The 18204-nt window shown below is 38.6% G+C and overlaps 4 protein-coding genes, 1 long non-coding RNA gene, 1 other non-coding gene and 3 pseudogenes across 7 annotated transcripts; 2 read left to right on the forward strand and 7 right to left on the reverse strand.

The window, feature by feature from the left end:
- Positions 1-309: 309 nt before the first annotated feature.
- LOC147926877 (small nucleolar RNA R71) lies at positions 310-416 on the forward strand. Its single transcript, XR_015583168.1, has one exon. It is a non-coding gene; the product is annotated as a small nucleolar RNA R71 (small nucleolar RNA).
- An 808-nt stretch (positions 417-1224) lies between these two features.
- Positions 1225-3740, reverse strand: LOC147926878 (uncharacterized). Its single transcript, XR_015581948.1, has 3 exons — positions 3346-3740; positions 2868-3098; positions 1225-2677 (listed from the first exon to the last, which is right to left on the reverse strand). It is a non-coding gene; the product is annotated as an uncharacterized LOC147926878 (long non-coding RNA).
- A 174-nt stretch (positions 3741-3914) lies between these two features.
- Positions 3915-5471, reverse strand: LOC104747184 (MATH domain and coiled-coil domain-containing protein At2g05410-like). The gene is made up of 4 exons (XM_010468766.3): positions 5360-5471; positions 4973-5133; positions 4621-4844; positions 3915-4466 (listed from the first exon to the last, which is right to left on the reverse strand). The coding sequence occupies exons 1-4, from the start codon at positions 5458-5460 to the stop codon at positions 4056-4058; spliced, it is 897 nt and encodes a 298-aa protein (XP_010467068.2). The 5' UTR covers positions 5461-5471; the 3' UTR covers positions 3915-4055.
- An 865-nt stretch (positions 5472-6336) lies between these two features.
- On the reverse strand, positions 6337-8889 carry LOC104747183 (uncharacterized). Its single transcript, XM_087487505.1, has 2 exons — positions 7902-8889; positions 6337-7624 (listed from the first exon to the last, which is right to left on the reverse strand). Exons 1-2 carry the CDS (start codon positions 8331-8333, stop codon positions 7580-7582), a joined length of 477 nt encoding a protein of 158 aa, XP_087343631.1. The 5' UTR covers positions 8334-8889; the 3' UTR covers positions 6337-7579.
- LOC147926879 (uncharacterized) lies at positions 6635-7482 on the reverse strand. Its single transcript, XM_087487223.1, has 2 exons — positions 6948-7482; positions 6635-6855 (listed from the first exon to the last, which is right to left on the reverse strand). The coding sequence occupies exons 1-2, from the start codon at positions 7480-7482 to the stop codon at positions 6635-6637; spliced, it is 756 nt and encodes a 251-aa protein (XP_087343349.1).
- A 1566-nt stretch (positions 8890-10455) lies between the features above and the next one.
- Positions 10456-12081, reverse strand: LOC147926880 (uncharacterized). The gene is made up of 6 exons (XM_087487224.1): positions 12009-12081; positions 11705-11774; positions 11483-11615; positions 11273-11391; positions 10977-11176; positions 10456-10871 (listed from the first exon to the last, which is right to left on the reverse strand). Exons 1-6 carry the CDS (start codon positions 12079-12081, stop codon positions 10456-10458), a joined length of 1011 nt encoding a protein of 336 aa, XP_087343350.1.
- A 46-nt stretch (positions 12082-12127) lies between these two features.
- Positions 12128-12901, reverse strand: LOC147926881 (uncharacterized; annotated as a pseudogene).
- Positions 12902-13497: 596 nt separating this feature from the next.
- On the reverse strand, positions 13498-14681 carry LOC147926882 (MATH domain and coiled-coil domain-containing protein At1g31390-like; annotated as a pseudogene).
- Positions 14682-16843: 2162 nt separating this feature from the next.
- On the forward strand, positions 16844-18089 carry LOC104747182 (F-box/kelch-repeat protein At4g23580 pseudogene; annotated as a pseudogene). Its single transcript, XR_015582686.1, has one exon. The product of XR_015582686.1 is annotated as an F-box/kelch-repeat protein At4g23580 pseudogene (transcript).
- The last annotated feature ends 115 nt before the right edge of the window (positions 18090-18204 follow it).

The following is an 18204-nucleotide window of genomic DNA, read 5'->3' on the forward strand; positions in this document are numbered from 1 at the left end:
ATGGAACTTGGAAAGGGTCATCCTCAGATACGTAGTGGACGCTCCTCTGCTGGCTTAGCAAGATATGGTCAAGCTTCTTTGACATTCTTGAGGTCCTTCTTGTACTTCTACTCAGACCCAGCGTCGCCGCGAACTGTGCGGTCATAGTCCTCATTGTAGTTGTCATCAGACTGGGCAAAATTCTCAACCAATTGCCAACCTTCATCAACATCTTTGTTCAGGAAGTTACCGTTAGAAGCAGTGTCAAGCAGCATGCGGATTTTTGGAAGGACACCAAGGTATAGAGTGCTCAGCAGTGACTTGTTATTGAATCTATGATGTGGACACTGGCTATGGTAACTCTTGAAATGCTCTCAGGCTTCACAGAATGATTCTGAGCTCTTTTGAGTAAACCTAGAAATGTCATTCCTGAGACGTGCTGTTTTGGAGTTGGATAAGAACTTGGCCAAGAATGCTTTCTTGCAATCATCCCAAGTGGTGATTGATCTCTTGGGAAGATTTTTCTCCCACTGATGAGCTTTATCTCCCAGGGAGAAGGGGAAGAGGCGCAACTTGTAACCTTCCTCACTCATGCCGTTTATCTTGGTGAGACTGCACAGAAGGTCGAACTCGTCCAAATGGTCAAGTGGATCCTCCATAGGCAACCTATGAAACTTGTTTCCTTGGATCATGGTGATCAGACCACTTTTGATTTCGAAGTTATTATTCTACACGGCGGGAGGGACGATTCCAGCACTCTGAGTATGAGTGTTCGGTGCATCCCCATCACCAATGTTTCGCGGCCTCGGATTTGGTCCGTTAGGGAGTTCCATAGTGACGGGTGCCAGATGATCAGTGGAAGTACGAGATTGTCGTGGTCTTTGTAACCGATTGATGTCGTCGATAACAGGAAGGAGATTCTGATGCCCTCTTTATCTGGTGTGCATGCAAGGTTGCAATCAACAGGTACCTGAGATGCAAAACAAACAAGCGGATAACCAAAGCAAGTCAGTACTCAGAATAATAGGTGTAACAGAACTTAATCTTGCAAATCTTGAAATCTTAAATGTAGCAAATTGAATCCCAAACGGCAACGGCGCCAAATTGATACTAAGATCCTACACCTAATCTATCCCATCCTCAAGAACTACCACACTACTCAGATCCGAAAATCATCATCAAGGATGCAAACCCATAAAACATTGAAACAAACATTATTAGATAGATAAAAATGTGAAGAACAACTTTGTAGAAGAAATCAAATGTAAATACTCAATAAACTCAAAGATGTCGGATTACAAAGTCTCAAAGCGTTTCTGGTGGCTAGGTAAAAACTTAAGGAAAAGAACAAAATGAGAATAAAAGATGTCTTCAGCCAAGACTTAACAAAGTGTATTTATAGTAAAAACATGTGAATCCCTAAAACTTAAAACGACAAGATAGAGCGTCGGTTCGGAAATCTCCTGAAGCGTGTAAAATGGAGCGCCTTCCTGACATGTGCGAACGAGTCGGTGTGCGTCCAGTGGCTCGATCCACATGGCTCGAGTGAGGTCGAGTGATGTGCGGTGAGGCTGGCTCGAGCGAGGTCCAGTGGTGGTAAGAAGGGATGGCTCTAACGATGTATGGAGTGTTGGCTCGAACGGCGTCTGGAGTGTTGGCTCGAGCGGCGTCTGGAGTGCATGGCTCGAACGCTGTCTGGAGTGCGTGGCTCGAACGAATGGCTCGAGTGGCGTCTGGAAGGTTGGCTCGCACGGTTGCACTTCCAACGTCTCCTAGATACCTGAAATACTCTGAAATGCACAATGTATGCAAGGATGATGCAAGACCTACCTAGACATGCAAAGTGTATAGAAAATACTAGAAAATGATACAAAACAATGAGTTATCCTAGCTAAATGCATGATAAATATATGCTAAGGAGAGAAAAAATATAGACATATCACAATGATCCAGAGGTTAAACTCCACATCTTTAAATGGCTACATGATTCAGCTGTTGGGGGTCACCCAGGTCGAGATGCTACACTCCACAGGATCAAATCTTTATTCTATTGGCCAAAAATGACTTTGGAGGTTCAGAACTATGTTCGAAATTGCTCGGTTTGTCAAAAGAATAAATATGATTTAACGACAAAACCTGGTTTAATGCAACCCTTACCTATACCTGTTGGTGTTTGGGAATCAGTTAGCTTGGATTTTATTGAAGGACTTCCACCATCTTCTGGTAAACATTGTATCTTGGTCGTCATTGATAGGCTCAGTAAACATGCTCATTTTTTGGTGTCATCTCATCCTGATACTGCAGCTGATGTGTCTCAATTGTATTTGGATAACATCTTCAAGCTTCATGGTATGCCTAAGGCCGTAATTAGTGACAGGGATCCAACCTTTTTGAGTGAAATCTGGAAAGAAATGTTTAGGGTTCATGGTGTTGATATGAAATTTTCCACTGCTTATCATCCCCAAACAGATGGACAGACAGAGATCACAAATAAAACATTGGAGACTTATCTCAGGTGTATGACTGTTGATGCTCCTCATACTTGGAGTAAGTGGTTACCATTAGCAGAGTGGTGGTACATACCACCTATCACACTGCTATCCGGAGCACCCCTTTCGAAATCATATATGGACAACCACCACATGTGCATCTTCCTTACCTTCCGGGGGAAAGTTCTTCTATTGTCGTTGACAGAAATCTTCAAAAGAGAGAAGAGGTCATTAACATGTTGAAATTTCATCTCCTACGGGCCTAGAACAGAATGAAACAGTATGCTAATTCTCGAAGATCATTCCGAGAATTCAATATTGGCGATCATGTTTACCTCAAGCTTCAGCCATATAAACAAAATTCTCTCAAAACAAAAAAGGTACCTCACAAGCTCTCACCTCGCTTTTATGGTCCGTTTCTTGTTCTCGATCGTGTTGGAAAAGTTGCATATAGGCTTGCCTTGCCACCTGGAGCTGCTATTCACCCTGTGTTTCATGTCAGCCAATTGAAACTCTGTCCAAATCCTCCCACCACATCCCCTACTTTGCCACAGTTCATGACTGATGTTGGTCTTGACAAAGAACCAGAATTCATCCTTGAAAGAAAAATGGTGCACCGACAAAACAAACCTGTTACCAAAGTTCTTGTTCAGTGGAAGGGTCAATCTCCAGCTACTGTTACTTGGGAGTTTTATCAAGATTTCATCGCTAAGTATCCTTCTTTCAATCTTTGAGGAGAAGGATAATTTCAACGAGGGAGTATTGTGATAAGAATAGACAATCATGGCAGACGCTACTCGTTTACAAACCATAGCCAAACAAATCGATGAACAAAAGCAAGCTGCAGAAGAACAGAAACAGGCTACAGAATACCTACGATCTCAGATTGAAGGCTTAGTTAATTCACAGTCCGCTTTTGAGTCGATGCTCTCAAAATTCATGTCACAAACATTGGGTCAACTTAATCCAGCGAAAGAGTCGAACCCTCCGGATGCTCTCACAAGCTCATCTTCCCAAACTCCAAACCCACCCGAATTGAAAAGCTTGCAGTAAAGGCTTCACAGCCGCAAACCTAGAGAATAATAAGAATATTTACCCTATCATCTCTACTTCTCTCTCGTACCATCTCTATCAGTATCATCGTTTGATCACAGAACCTCCGAGGTGAAGATTCTTTCTTTCAATTCACCTTCTAGACTGAGATCTCTAATCCCCGAGCTTGCAGTAAGCTTCTTGATTGGTTATTATCTAATATCTTCCTAATTACGGTTTCATCAAAACTCAAAAGTATGTTTCCCCTATATCGTACTGTGATAAAATGAGGCGTTTACTTGGAGTTATGCGTTTGATTTGCAATTAATTGCAAAACGCCTACGTTTATTCCGTTTTGTAGCAAGAAGTAACACATTGAATTGCAGTGGACACGTAAACCATTGAAACGAACACTTAAATAGAAAAACAATTGGCATATCTAGAGATCCCCTAAACTACTAAGCACTTAAATAGGAAAAAATATCAAAACGTGTCAACATTAAGAGAGCTCTCAATTCCGAAATCAAAACACCAAAACCTAAGCAAAAAATAAAATCAGACAACATTGTCATCGTACAAGGAGAGAGGAGCTCTAGCAGCTAATAGCTCTTTCTTCTCCTTGTCTATCTGAGCTTCAAGGTCTAAGCACTTCTTCTTAAAGGGCTGAAGCTCTTCGTCCATATTTCGCAGCCGGGCCAAACAAGCCTCTTCTTTCTTCTTCTTTTCCTTTACTTCATCAAGTTTCTTCTCCAACCAATCCAACTCAAACCCTGCTTCTCTCAAATAGGCCAGAGAAGCGCCTGCGTCAGAGAGATCATCATTGGAGAGTTCTTGAGGAGATTGACTCAGCGTTTGGGTTAAGTTAAGAAGGAAATTCATGTAGGCCGTCTTCAGGTATGGATTCTTTGGTCGAAATTTGGATGCAATAGCTAGGTGTCTGTCAAAAAAACGCTTCACGCACTCTACCTGCGAGTAGAAAAGATATATAAAAGTAAAACCACAGCAAATCAAGACACTTACTGTTTGTCCTTTTCCTATTCTTGCGGTTGGAACTTGGAATAATGAAATTTCTACAAAAAAAAAAAAAACAAAAGGTGTTGTACGTTTCATAATTTGTTACCTGTGAAGGCAGAACTTGAAATCCATTGACATCTACGGTTTCCATTATGGATGAAGATTCCTCTGATACATCTAATTTTCCAACAACTTCAAGAACCTCTATCTTGGCAACAACTGTGAGATCTCCATTCACCAGAAATCCCTCTTTGGCATTAAGTTCGGTGAGGCAAATCAATTCTGAAAACCCCCAACTAGGAGCTTTATGTTCGAACCAGTGCTGAGTCTCTACAAAATCAAAAACCATGTTTCATCACATTAATTACATTTCTGACTCAATGCTCACAACTCAACACAGAAGCACAAAAGTAACATAAACCATAAAGTAACAACTAACAAGCATAGAGTCCAATAACCTCTTAGCCGGGAGAGTTTTTCTGTGTATTTATTTACTACAGTTAGAGAAAATTTAGCGTGTCTTCTCCATCCAATAGGCAAAGATTCTTTATCAGAAACATCTAGATACAAAGAAAAATGATGAGCACTCTTATTCCCTTTGGGATAGGCCCAGAGACGCCTGCAAACGAAAACCAAACAAAAACAATCAGCTAAATATTATGGGGTTAATTATTGTGTAAATATCTAGACTAATGTTATATTTTCTTTTCATATTGTATCTTTTCCATGAAGTCTAGAATATTCTCTTAGGCTTCTATGCTTATGTATATATATCTTTGTAAAGATAAATGGAAGAACAACTTTCTGGCCTCCAACATTATTATAAGAGTTAATTATCTTCTTACCATTTGCAGCCACCAGCAACGAAATTATCAGAATAAAATGATTGCAAAGAAGAGAAATTTTTAATCACCCAAGTAATCGTCATATCAACTTTGACCTCCATTGATCTTTTGATGACTCCTAGCTGCTGCTATACACAATTTTTGTAAATTGAAAAGTCAAACAAAACCAAAATATAGATTCCGCTATATATATATATATGGAACACATTCTAAACAGCTTTTGTTTTTCTTTACAAATCTACCACGTTCGAGAAACTGAACATAGTTGTAAACAGGGTTGGATACGATGTACAAAAACAGTTTGGCCAAAGCTTAAAAGGCTTCCAAGGTTTAAATTAGGAAGACTAGAGGAATGCGAAAAGCTTCGGCTCCTCATATGGCATAGGGTTAATTTAACGTTAATTGTGTTTAATTGTTTCTTCCTTCCCAAGAACAATGTATTTAAGTGACTTCTACTAATAGTAGTAACAATAAAAACACACTAATAAATACAATTTTAATAAATCGATGCTGATTGCAAGGAAGACAAATTTTTTTTATCACCCAAGCAGTACTGCACCCAAGTAATCTTCGTTCTCGTATCAACTTATGATGACTCCTACATAACTTTTTCTTTACAAGTTAATTACCAAAATAAATTCGTAAATACCAAAACGAAACCAAAATAAAGATTACTAAGATTGCACTATTGAACATCATTCTAAGAAGATTTCTGTTCTTTACTAGTTACTACGTTTGAGAAACCGAAGATAGTCAAGGAAGTAAAACAAAAGTTGAATGATTAAAAAAAACTTTATTTACCTCTTAGGGTGATGTCGAAGAAAGAGACAAGGACGATAAATTGAAATAGTTAAGCCACAACTTTAACGGCTTTCAAGTTTGGATTATGAATAGGAAGACTAGAGAATGCGAAACACTTCGGTTCCGATTATATCTAGGGTTCTAGGTGTTAATAAGATATGAAGTCTAAAAACGAATTTGCAGAAAAGGCATTTGACTTGCCATAAATTATTTTTAAAATAGTACGAGTAACATGCATTACCAAAATAACAAAAAAGACCCTATAGTTTAAGAACGTTTATATGATTGTTTTTTTTTTTTTTCTTTAACAAGACACTTCTCTTTATTCATAACAAGTTGTTGATACACACAAGCCATGACTGCTAAGTCATACAGTTTTAAAAACAAGAAAATAATACAGACACATGCCAATATTAAAGATTGTAACTAAATCTTCTGCTTCGGTTAGCTTCTTATCTCATCAAGATAGGACAACTAGCCACACCCATAGTTCCCACGTTCACAATTCTCGCGTCCACGATACCCACGTCCACGATTTCCACGTCCCCGGTTACCACTTCCTCGAGCACTAGAATATTCTTGTATCTCCTTAGCTTTAACGGAAGGTTGAAGCGGTCTTTCACGCAAGATTTGTTGCCCAGGAGGAGTCATTTGATCCAACATTCTCGACTCACTGTCGGAATCATCGGACTCAACTGAATCTCCATCTCACTCAAGTGACTCTCCATATGAAATGAAGACCCAAAATGGTTAAACCTGTTGTTAGTCATGACATGTCTTACCTCACGTTCACTAAGAGCATGATCATGTGACCCTGCAATTTCAGTAACTGTTTCTACTGAGAAAACAGTCTTAGTTATAACTTCAGCTTCAACAATTGTGTCACAATCTGCCACCTCGGTGCTTTGGTCTATGACTTGGATTGGGCCAGCCTCAACTGCTAGGAATGTATCGAGTTGGATTTCTGTGGTTGTGGTAATGGGAGCAACTAGAGGCTCGGATTGAAGAGTGATTGGTGATACCAAATCAGTGGGACTAGAAATACTTACAATAGTAGGAGTGTTGACATCTTTTGAAACTAGCTGGGTAACTTTTTCATTTGGCATATGGGGGTGAATACAGAGGGAGGCCTTATGCCCTAACTGTCCACAATCTCCACATACAGCTGGAACCCAAGCATATTCAACATTTACCATAGAAATGTTTCCCTTTTTGTCAGCTACGGCAATCTTAGGAGGAAAAACTTTACTCAGCTCCACTTCCACCAATATCTTGGCCTCACCCATTAGGGAAGGGTCAAGTCTTGGTTTATACGTAGCCATAGGAGCTACTAACCCTGATGCAATATGGCTAATTCTTGGAATTGAGTACAACCTGTATGGTATATTTTTGAGTGTTGTATGGTATATTTTTGAGTGTTTACCTAGATAGGAATAGTCGATATCTCCAGAAGATCAAAAGTATCTGCAGCAGACCAAAGAGCAACAAACATAAGACAATCATCAACATGCCACAGTCCTCTTTGGAGAACCCAAGCTCTGGTTGAAGCATTCGGGATATGGAAAAGAAATCTTGAACCATCTAACTTGCGGATAAAGATTCTACACTTTCTACCCCAAATTCTATTTAACACTGGATGAATCAAGCCACCTGGAGGAGGAGTACATCTATAGAACATACCTAAAACATATTCTTTCTGATTCTCAAGACCTTGCAACAAGACATGACTTGGAATTGTTACCTTTGGAGTATCGTCTTCCATATACTCCGGTGAGGTAGCTCTGCAAAGATTTCTTGCTGCCGGATCCATTTTAGCAGCCCAAGGAAACCTTAGCGTATATTCCTTTGATGACTCAGGAAGATTTTTTCTCGGTCCAGAAATTGTTACTCCATTAGCAGCTTGTTGCGAGGTGGATGAAGAGGTGTACTTTAGCTTCTTCGCCCAAGCTCCATTCAAAGGTGTAGAAACCAAATCCTTAGGGGCATTGGGTTTGTTAGATGCATCAACAACAACCTCCACGAGTTCAGTTGACAGCTTGTTTGAATACACCGGTTCAGGCTTGGCGTTAACTGGTAATGACGGAACCTTCGGAGGAGGTTGATTCACGGCATCGTGAGAAGAACAGTGGGTATCTTCCAGCAAGACACCATCCACCACTGTGGATATATTCATCGTTTCCGCCAGAGGGGAAGTTTTTACCGGTTTCGGTTCATCTCTTTGTACGAACAATACCACCGGAGGAGTATAATGAACAGAGACCAGTGATTTCTCAACAGCCGTGGGAAGGAGACACTTTGCCGGCAGTGAAGAAGAGGAGTCAAGAGCAGAGGATATGGTAATTTGGTTTGTAACCTCTAACTCTGACACCGACCAACGATGCTTACTAGGCCATCGTGGATCTAGAGCTGAAGATTCTAAACAAGAAAGGAGAGGCGACGAAGATCTCCGGTCGAAACTTGACGGAGGAAGCAATTCACCGGAATTTTCTTTTTGGATCCCAAATCCATGTCGATTAAACTGCCGATTAATACTCAAAATTGGTTTAATGGCTAGCTAGAGATGGAACAAAACCAAATATGGTGTTCGTGAGTGACGACGCGCCGGAGCAACATCAACCTAAGGAGAAACAGGTCAGTTGTTAAACTCTTGAAAGTGATCTCTCAAATCGTCGATTATGATCTTCTCTATATTACTCATTTATATGACTATTTCTTCATTCCCAAGAATAAGTGTTGTCATATGTGTTTAAAGTTGAAGAATCTTGTCTTCTCCAGCAATAAATGTAACATAGCAAAACCTCAACAACAAAACAACTCTATTTGTCTCTTAAGACCATCTGCAATGGTGAGAAATTCTTTTTGTTTCTCATATACTCTTTATGTTTCACAAAGAGTATCATTTTGACATAATGCACACAAATTAAGAAAATTGTTTAAATTTCTGTTTTACCCTTTATAAATACACTAAAATTTTTTCTCTTTCTAATTAATAAGCTCAAATAATAGGGATAAAAAAAATATTTAAAATTTTCATTGGAAACATAAATGATACTCTTTTTGTAGCAAGAAAAAAATGTCAAAATGACATTCTTTGTGAAAATATATTATTTTAACTCTTTATTTGTATTTTAATTAACAATTAAAAATTTTGTTCAATTATAAAGAGACACATGGAAAATGAGTTTCTCAAATCAGGTTCTCAGAGTTTCTCAAATGAGAATCATTGAGTTTCTCAAATTAGAAACATTGAGAAACTTATCTCATTCTCTCAGGAAGACGGCCGATTTCCCACGAGAACTATGGTATCAAGCCAGATAGCCCGTTCTTTACCCTCGGTCTATATGCCCCCGGAAAAAATGTTTGAAACCAATTTCCCCCCGAATCCAAAGTTTGAAAGCTATATCTCCCTGATTCTGGATTGTAGCGGTTTAATGTCTAAACCCGAGACCAAACCATATATGCCCCAAAAATAAACCAATTGTTGAACCAAATTCCTGGACCAACCCGACCCGTTTATCAGAAAACCCAGAATCCCCAAATAAAAACTAAAATCAATTTTCATGGTTCATAATCGATTCTTTTTATTTAGTTTGCTTCTTCTTCTTGAATTTGCTTCTTCTTCTTTCACGAGTTTGAGTATCACAATGAGTAATGTATCAACAAATTCCACCGAATCAAGTTTCCGTGCAAGAGGAAATAAGAGAATGATGCTTATCTTAGTCTTCTTATGTATGATCATGATTGGTCTCAGTAAGCTACTAGGTTGAAGAAGAGAACCAGTGTTGTTGCCATGAAGACAATTGTTGTTATTTTTTTGTTGCTATGAAGACAATTGTTGTTAGTTTGTTGTTGCTATTGTGGTAATGAGAATGAGAAGTTAAATTTCAGAATTATGATCATTCATAACCATTTTATAAAATATTCGCCAAAAGACATCATTAGCAAGTTTTAAGAAGAGACAAATGAAAAAAAAGACATAGGGAATTACAAGTCTATGTGGCCGAAAATACATTCAAGGCAACCACAAAATTAGAACCCTATTTCTACTTAGCTACTTAAGTAAGCTTGAGTGAGTGAACCTTGACTTGGTTCCCCTTGGCTTGGCTGCAAAACAATTTAAAACATTGTAACATTAGTAAACCAAAACAAACTCCATAAAATGAAACCATGAAAAGGAAAATACATTCACCTTTGCAAATTCTTTTCTGTGGAACCTAGAATTATGATTCGCTTCTCCAAAAATTCCACAATGCATGATTCTTTTCTTCTCCTTTGGTTTCTTCTTAGTTGGCGACTCATTGGCACCCTTCTTCCTTTTTTTTGTCAGGCTTTTTCTTCTTACCTTTATCATGATCTTCATCATATGGTATACACACATTAGGAGCTTCTGTCTCAGGCCAAAACCTTGGACCTCTCTGTGGAACTAGGCCTTCGGTGTAGTTTCTTTTCCACATAGCTGTCCGGAACCATTGACAGACATAGTTCTCGATTACAAGTTTTTTGTCGACTATGACTGCATAGGCATGTTCACATGGGATGCCACATATCTGCCACTTCATGCAGGAACAAACCATCTTTTTAAGGCAGACTCTGTGTTTATTTAAACCATGAGTGACTTCATATGCTTCATTTGTGCTTGAGTAAACCTTCGACTCAGATGCATACTTATGCTCTTTAGCTAGAAACAATGCAACATACGGAGTACAGATCCCTGCAAACAAACAAGCATACGCAATCATTATTGTTTGAGAATGAGATTGATAATACTAAGCCATTGATAATACTAAACAACCATTGATAATACTAAGGAAATTACCTGTGTGAGAATGAGATTCTACAGACCTTTTGGCAATCCTCACCATCACAAGTCGTCTGATTGTCCCTGGCATAGCAATAAATGGTTTCTCCCTTGCCTTGTTAATGGAGCTGTTAAAAGACTTTGTGGGGTTATTATCAACATCTTCACAATAACTCCCAATCTTGTGGAATGCTCTGCACCAACTTTTAGGATTTGTCCTCATGACATCATTGTATACACCAGTATCATAACAGAAGATCCTCTCCAAGTGCCGCTTATAATCAGTCTCATTGTAAGACCAAGCCAAATCTCACAAAAATGGCTTCCTCCGGGTTTTATTTCCATGATGCTTCTTCAAGTTTCCGTAGATGTGTTGTACACATATTCGACGCTCCATCTTTGGTAATTCCAGTTGAACAGCTTTGATCAATCCCTACAAAATAGGAATAATCATTTAAAGATACCATAAACAAAAGACACAATCAAAAACAGTTACAAATCCCACCATGATAATAATAAGTTACTTTTTGCCTATCAGAGACCATAATGAAGCTGTCACCACCATTTAGTCCAAGGTCAGTCTTCAGCAACTTCATAAACCAAACCCAATTTTCGGTGTTCTCAACTTTTACAACCCTAAACCCTCTCCAAGTGCCGCTTATAATCAGTCTCATTGTAAGACCAAGCCAAATCTCACAAAAACGGCTTCCTCCGGGTTTTATTTCCATGATGCTTCTTCAAGTTACCGTAGATGTGTTGTACACACATTCGACGCTCCATCTTTGGTAATTCCAGCTGAACAGCTTTGATCAATTCCTACAAAATAGGAATAATCATTTAAAGATACCATAAACAAAAGACACAATCAAAAACAGTTACAAATCCCACCATGATAATAATAAGTTAATTTTTGCCTATCAGAGACCATAATGAAGCTGTCACCACTATTTAGTCCAAGGTCAGTCTTCAGCAACTTCATAAACCAAACCCAATTTTCGGTGTTCTCAACTTTTACAACCCCCCCCCCCCCCCATGCTATTGGATAAATACCATTGTTAGCATCCCTACCTAAAGCTACCAAAAGTTGTCCCTTCACCTTATTCTTTAGGAAGAAACCATCCATTCCTATTAGAGGCCTACAAGTCTCTTTCCATGTTCTTCTTATGTTGTCAAAACAAACATAGAACCTATCGAACATGTCTTTCCCTTCATCATTCGTCACACATTCAACCTCTATATGTGAATCCTTGTTTGATTCTAATATCTCAGCAGCATAATCTCTTAATCTAGCAAACTGTTGATCATATTCCTTCTCAATCCAGATAAGTGCCTTCTTTCTAGCCGCCTGACATTGATGCCTAGTGACACTGATCTTCCATAGTTCCTTTATGATTTCTTCCATTTTCATTAGCATGAAGTACTCAGGATTATCTAATCTTATCAAGAAACAACCTAGCTATATGATTCACCTTAAACATCTCACATTCTCCATTAGGAATACAGTTATGCTTATCATTAAACTTTCTAATCCTCCACATGTTATCACTTGGCAGAATCGCGGAATATACCTTCCACTCACACCGTGATCCATCATCTCCATTACAACCAACACATATAAAGCCAATTTTATCTTTATTATACCTGTATTGCTTCAGATTGTTTCCAGTTCGAAGAACATAGTCCGTCACCGCCTCTTTGAAAGCGACTCCACTGAAGAATGTCTGCTTATCGTACAAATGCCCATCACCGCGCCTGATATGTGTATGAACTGGCTCTGGACCGTCACAGTTTTCTTCAGTATCACTCTCCGGGTACACATCATGGCGGACCGGTGTTTCATCGACGAACTCGTTGACCAACTGGTCGATGTGAAATTCATCTCTGTCATTGGCTTCTTCATCGAAATCTCCTCCAAACTCTGCATCTGGAACGACAATCGCCATTAACGCTGTCTTCCCTAAGGAATCTAAGCTTCGACTTTGGGTTTCACTCTCTAGGGTTCTTCGCAAATTTGGGGATTTTTTTTTAGAGATTTAGGTGATAATGGATAATAAAATCGAGGTTTATCGGGTCGAAATCGGGTTTGCTTTGGTATAATCAAGGTTTAGTTTTTTCTTAATCGGTTATGTATATAGTAAACCAAACCCAAACCACAATTATGGGTTAATTGATGTAGAAGAATAAACTCGGGGAGATATAGTTTTTGAACTTTGGATTCGGGGGAAATTGGTTTCGAACTTTTTTTCCGGGGGCATATAGACCGAGGGTAAAGAACAGGCTCTATCTGGCTCCATACCATAGTTCTCGTGGGAAAATCGGCTGTCTTCCCCATTCTCTCTCATAGTTTTTCATTACTTTTTGTTATTTAATTCATGAAAAAAAAATTGAGAAATCATCAATATACATGCTCTAATGTTTGAATGTTTCAAAACTAAGACAAAAAAAAAAAAAAAAAAAAAAAAAAAAAAAAAAAAAAACAGACTAGAATACTGATCACGATCAGATCCAAGCTATTAAACTGCCTAGTCATTAAACAACATCATCTTAAGAACTCCACCAGAGCTTCCATCTCTGCACACTTCTCTTTCAAACCCTTCAATTCTTCCTCAATTTCTTGCAGCCTATTCTGACAGCCTCTTTTAGTTTCTTCTCCAACCAGTCCAATTTAAACTCCGACTGTTCACATATCGTAGCGCAGAAAACGCATCGGAAAGAGCAGCAGTGGAGAGTTTCTCAGGAGACTAGCACAAAACGTTAGTCAGACTTAGTAGGACATTTATGTATGTTGTTCTCAGATGTGGGTTCTTTGGACGAAATTTTGATGCAATGTTCGGGTGGCTTTTAAACAAACTACTCAAAGGTTTTACCTGAAAGTGATATATGGATGGATATAAAGTAAAATATATGCAGCTTGTATATGTATCAAGATACTAAACTCTAGTTAGAGACTCTTTAGATTTGTACTTTCTTGTTTTCCATAAAATTACAAATTAATATATTAATATTACCAGAGGAGGAAGTACTTCAAAGTTGGAACCCATTGACGTCTATAACAAATGAAGTTTCCTCTGACACATCTGATTTGCCAATAACTTCAAGAACATTGACCTCGGCAAAAACCTTGACTTCTCCATTCACAAGAACCACCATTTTTGTCAAGAAGTTTGTCGGGGGAAAGCATCTCTGGGTAGCCCAAGATGGGATCTTTTTGATCAAACCACATTTGCTTATGTAAAATAATAGTAAAACATAGAACTCAAAGTCAAAACACATGAAGAGAATCTCGTAGTATCACAAGTCCCAATTTATCAACTTTTAGAGTAGCTAGCACAGTTATAATCACCATCCACTTGGAAAAATTCATTAGAAAGTTGATTGACAACGACTAGGCGAGATTTGTCATGTCTTCTCCATCCAGTACGCAAAGATTCAGAATTCAGAATCAGCAACTTCCAGAAATAGAGACAAATTGTTATTATATCCTTATGTTCCCTTGGGATATACTGGAAGAAGCCTGCAAGCACTAACCCAAAAACCAAAGATAGCAAAAGACAACATAAACATTAGAAACTGTTTTATAAATATAGTTAAACAAACAAAAAAGGTTCTTGAGTACCATTTCCAGCTACCAACAACAAAATAATCAGAGTTAATTTTCTCAGATTGCAAAGAGGAGAAATTCTTAATCGTCCAAGTGATCTTCTTCTCATATGGCTTTTCCATTGAATGTTGACGAAGTCTCCTAAAAGTTTAAACTACCTGAAAATGAAGAGAGAGATCTGGTTAAACCCTAGTATTTGATTGGCATATAGCCAGATTTCGGTAATCGAAAAACCAAAAAACTCACAGTTTCAAGCAGCAAAACCAGAATACAAATGTATTTAAGATTGCACTATATATGAACTCAGATCTTTCAAGAGTTCGAACTTTGAACAACAAACAACACAAAATGGTCAACAAACCAACAAATAGGAGAAAACGTACAGACTCGAGTACAATATGCATCAAAATGGTCAAGTCTAAACTCTTAAGTGTTTAGTGTTAACTGTTTACAGTAACAATGACTTATATATTACTAGCAGTCTGGCACTAGAAGAATACAAATCGCTTTGGCTCCTCATAAGCTCATAGGTTGGTAATACGGCTAGTTAATAATAGGGGCGGCCAATATATTGAACATTTTTATTCAATTTAATTTTAGTCCTAAGACAACAATTGGTGAATAGAATGAACATTTAACTACCATACATATATTTTAAAAAAATATTGACGACCTACACAATAACAAGAACACACCATTCTTTAACATATACTGGGCTCTTGTAAATATTTATATTTTCTCGAAATTGTATAAGATAATACAAAAAAATTGAAAGTTTGATTTTAATTTTATGGTATTTTTGAATAACCAAAATTTAAGTAACCTTTTTAGAATATTATAGTATTTTATTGAGCAAATTTTTAAAAAAATAAAACTTTCGATAATTGTTCATATAAAAGATGGGAAGAAAACCGCGTTTATATATCTCTCTCTTCTCCCTGACTCTCTCTCTCAAAGAAACCCTAGTTCTAAACCGCCGCTGCCTGAATTTTCGTTTGCCTCTCCGCCGTCCTGGCTTCACCGGCGGTGTGAGAGGGCTCTGTTTTTCCTTTTCTTTTAGTTTATTTTCTAGCTGTAGTATTTGGGTGGCTCGATCTCTTCCTCTCTGGTCGTGATGAGGAGGGCTCCACTGCTGTGTCGTGACGATGCGGCGGCAAAAGCTACGGTGAGAGATCTCGGCTCGTTTTTTTCCTCTCCAGGAGAATGGTGGTGGTTCGAAGCAGATCCGGGCGGCCTTCTCTAGAGCTTCACGGTATCAGATCTGGGTTCGGGTCGCGTTTCTCTTGTCACCTCTCTCGGAGGTCCTAGTTGACCAGAGTTAAATGGTTGAATCGGGTCTTCGAGTTTTACCGATGGGTGGGGAGATTCTGTGGGCGATGGCGGCTGAGATTTGAGGACATCCTTCTGGTCCCTCAAATCTGGCGTTCTCAAGAGCTCCCTCATCCTTCTGGTCCCAGTCCGGCTAAGAAGCGAGACACCTTGGCTGATGCGATGTGGTCAATCCGGAAATGCACTGAGAAGTGAAGCTATGCTAATCGGTGCTTCATTGTCTTATTTAGTTGATTAGCATTCTGGTTATGATGGGTTAGTTCGGAGAAGCCTCTGCTCACGTTGGTTTTGTTTTGCGTATCTTGGTCAGGTCAATCGGATGTATTGTCCGTTTTTGGCTTAGGACCGGAACAATGAAAGCTGGAGAAACCGAGTATTGCGCCTCTCGGTGTTGTTGCTATTTGGACAAGTTCTTATTGCAAATCATGAGGTTCTATTAGCTTGGAATTGCTTTGTTTTCAGTTTAGGATTTGGTCTTCTCGGTGTTAGTAATTGTTTTCGGGTTATAGGGTTTAGTTAGGTGGTTTAAGAGATGATTTCACACTGGTGTGTTATTTATCTCGTTGTGGTTAAAAATACAATGATTCTCGAATTAGGTAGCGTTGGATCCGCCTAGTGATTCAGGGTTTTACTTGATAGACTCATTTGCATAGTTTTGCTTTGGATGTAATATTTTAGATAATGAAAGTTGATGTTGAGAAAAAAAAAAAAAGATGGGAAGAAAAGTTTAGAGTTTATCTTTTCCTTGTTATCTAATCGAATAAAATAAAACAAAATTCCCAAAAGATATGGATCAAATTATTATTATTATTTTTATTTTATTCTTTGTTATCTTTTTTTTTTTTGGTAATGTTATTCTTTGTTATCTAATCGAATAAAACAAAATAAAATTCCCAAAGATGAAAAGATATTTTTCTCTCTTTTAGGGCGATGCAAAAGTCTTTAGGCTGGTTTCGTAAGATAAAAGTAACAAAAGTCATCTCCAAAGAAAACTGCAACCACAAAACCCTTAGAGAGTAAAAAGCGATCCACAACCATGAATAGAGAAGAGTCAATGACGTTGATGATGCTTCCGAATGATTTGATATTAAACTGCTTAGCCCGTGTTCCGAGATTGTACTACCACACTCTCTCCTTAGTTTCCAGTAGATTCCGTTCTCTCCTTGCTTCAACTGAGCTTTACCAAACACGAATCCTCTTAGGCTGCACAGAGAGTTGTCTCTACGTGTGCTTAAGATTCCATACGAGCAAACAACAACGATGGTTCAGTCTCTGCCGGAGACCAAATAGCTCCAAGAATGTTTTGGTCCCAATTACATCTCCCAATTCTCCTTCTACGTACCAGTCAGATATTGCAAGGGTTGGTTCTAATATCTATGCCATTGGTGGATTCACAAAGGATAACAATGCATCTTCTAGCGTCATGGTCATGGACTGTCGTTCCCACACATGGCGTGAGGCCCCAAGCATGCGGGTGGCACGAGAGTCCCCTTCTGTTTGCGTCCTTGATGGAAAAATATATGTGACAGGAGGCTGCAAAAATCTCGATGCAATTAACTGGATGGAGGTATTCGATACAGTGCATCAAACTTGGGAGTTTGAGTCGTCAAGTCCTGGCGAGAGAATACGTAGTGGTATTAGGTATCAAAGCATAGGGTATGATGGAAGTGTCTACGTGAAGTGTATTGAGAGACTTGTGACTTACAAGCTGAATAAAGGTAGATGGAGAGCCGGAGGCTTAGCTATGAGGAGGGGATGGTTTTGCCCAACATCTTATTGTGTGATAGAGAATGTGTTATATAGTTGTAGTCATGGGATGATCAACTGGTACGACCCGGAAGAAAACTGTTGGACCTATTTAAAGGGTTCGAAAGGTTTGGAAAAATTGTTTAGGTTGTGGGACGACCGTTATGCTGTTGCCAGAGTGACGGATTATGGTGTAAAGTTGGCGGTTTTGTGGGAAGAGAATGTGTCTGGTCACAACAAATTGGTTTGGTGTGCGGTAATTGCTCTTGACAAACACCAAGAGGATATTTGGGGGACGCTCGAGTGTTGTGACATTGTGTATACAATCACTGAGCCATATAAATATGATTTAGCGCATATTGTTTCTGTTACACTTTGATGAAATATGTCATACTCTTGTGAACATTGAACCAGTTGCTATTATTTTTTAGTGAAATTTTCATTCCAGTTGCTTATTTGTTTTACGTTGGTTGATAAATTTGAAAACTGTAGAAAAAAAAAATCATCACTCTCTGATTAGTTTCATCATATGCTTTCCCAAATCAATACCCAACTTAAGATTTGCAAAAG

This window comes from Camelina sativa, chromosome 15 (genome assembly GCF_030686135.1).
Source record: "Camelina sativa cultivar CO46 ecotype springtype chromosome 15, ASM3068613v1".
Lineage (NCBI taxonomy): Eukaryota > Viridiplantae > Streptophyta > Magnoliopsida > Brassicales > Brassicaceae > Camelina > Camelina sativa.

Bases quoted from the DNA above. Each gene is read 5' to 3' on its own strand.
- LOC104747184 (XM_010468766.3), bottom strand. From the start codon at position 5,460: ATGGAGGTCAAAGTTGATATGACGATTACTTGGGTGATTAAAAATTTC. The intron at 5,134-5,359 runs GTAAGAAGATAA...TTTCGTTTGCAG, and splicing joins GTTGCTGGTGGCTGCAAATG to GCGTCTCTGGGCCTATCCCA. The intron at 4,845-4,972 runs GTTATTGGACTC...TTGATTTTGTAG, and splicing joins AAAACTCTCCCGGCTAAGAG to AGACTCAGCACTGGTTCGAA.
- LOC147926879 (XM_087487223.1), bottom strand. From the start codon at position 7,482: ATGGCTACGTATAAACCAAGACTTGACCCTTCCCTAATGGGTGAGGCC. The intron at 6,856-6,947 runs GTGAGGTAAGAC...ATGGAGATTCAG, and splicing joins TGATCATGCTCTTAGTGAAC to TTGAGTCCGATGATTCCGAC.
- LOC104747183 (XM_087487505.1), bottom strand. From the start codon at position 8,333: ATGAATATATCCACAGTGGTGGATGGTGTCTTGCTGGAAGATACCCAC. The intron at 7,625-7,901 runs GTAACAATTCCA...GGTCTGCTGCAG, and splicing joins TGGAAGACGATACTCCAAAG to ATACTTTTGATCTTCTGGAG.
- LOC147926880 (XM_087487224.1), bottom strand. From the start codon at position 12,081: ATGGATGGTTTCTTCCTAAAGAATAAGGTGAAGGGACAACTTTTGGTA. The intron at 11,775-12,008 runs GTATTTATCCAA...CCTATTTTGTAG, and splicing joins AGGTAGGGATGCTAACAATG to GAATTGATCAAAGCTGTTCA. The intron at 11,177-11,272 runs GTGAGATTTGGC...TGATGTCATGAG, and splicing joins ACCCGGAGGAAGCCATTTTT to GACAAATCCTAAAAGTTGGT.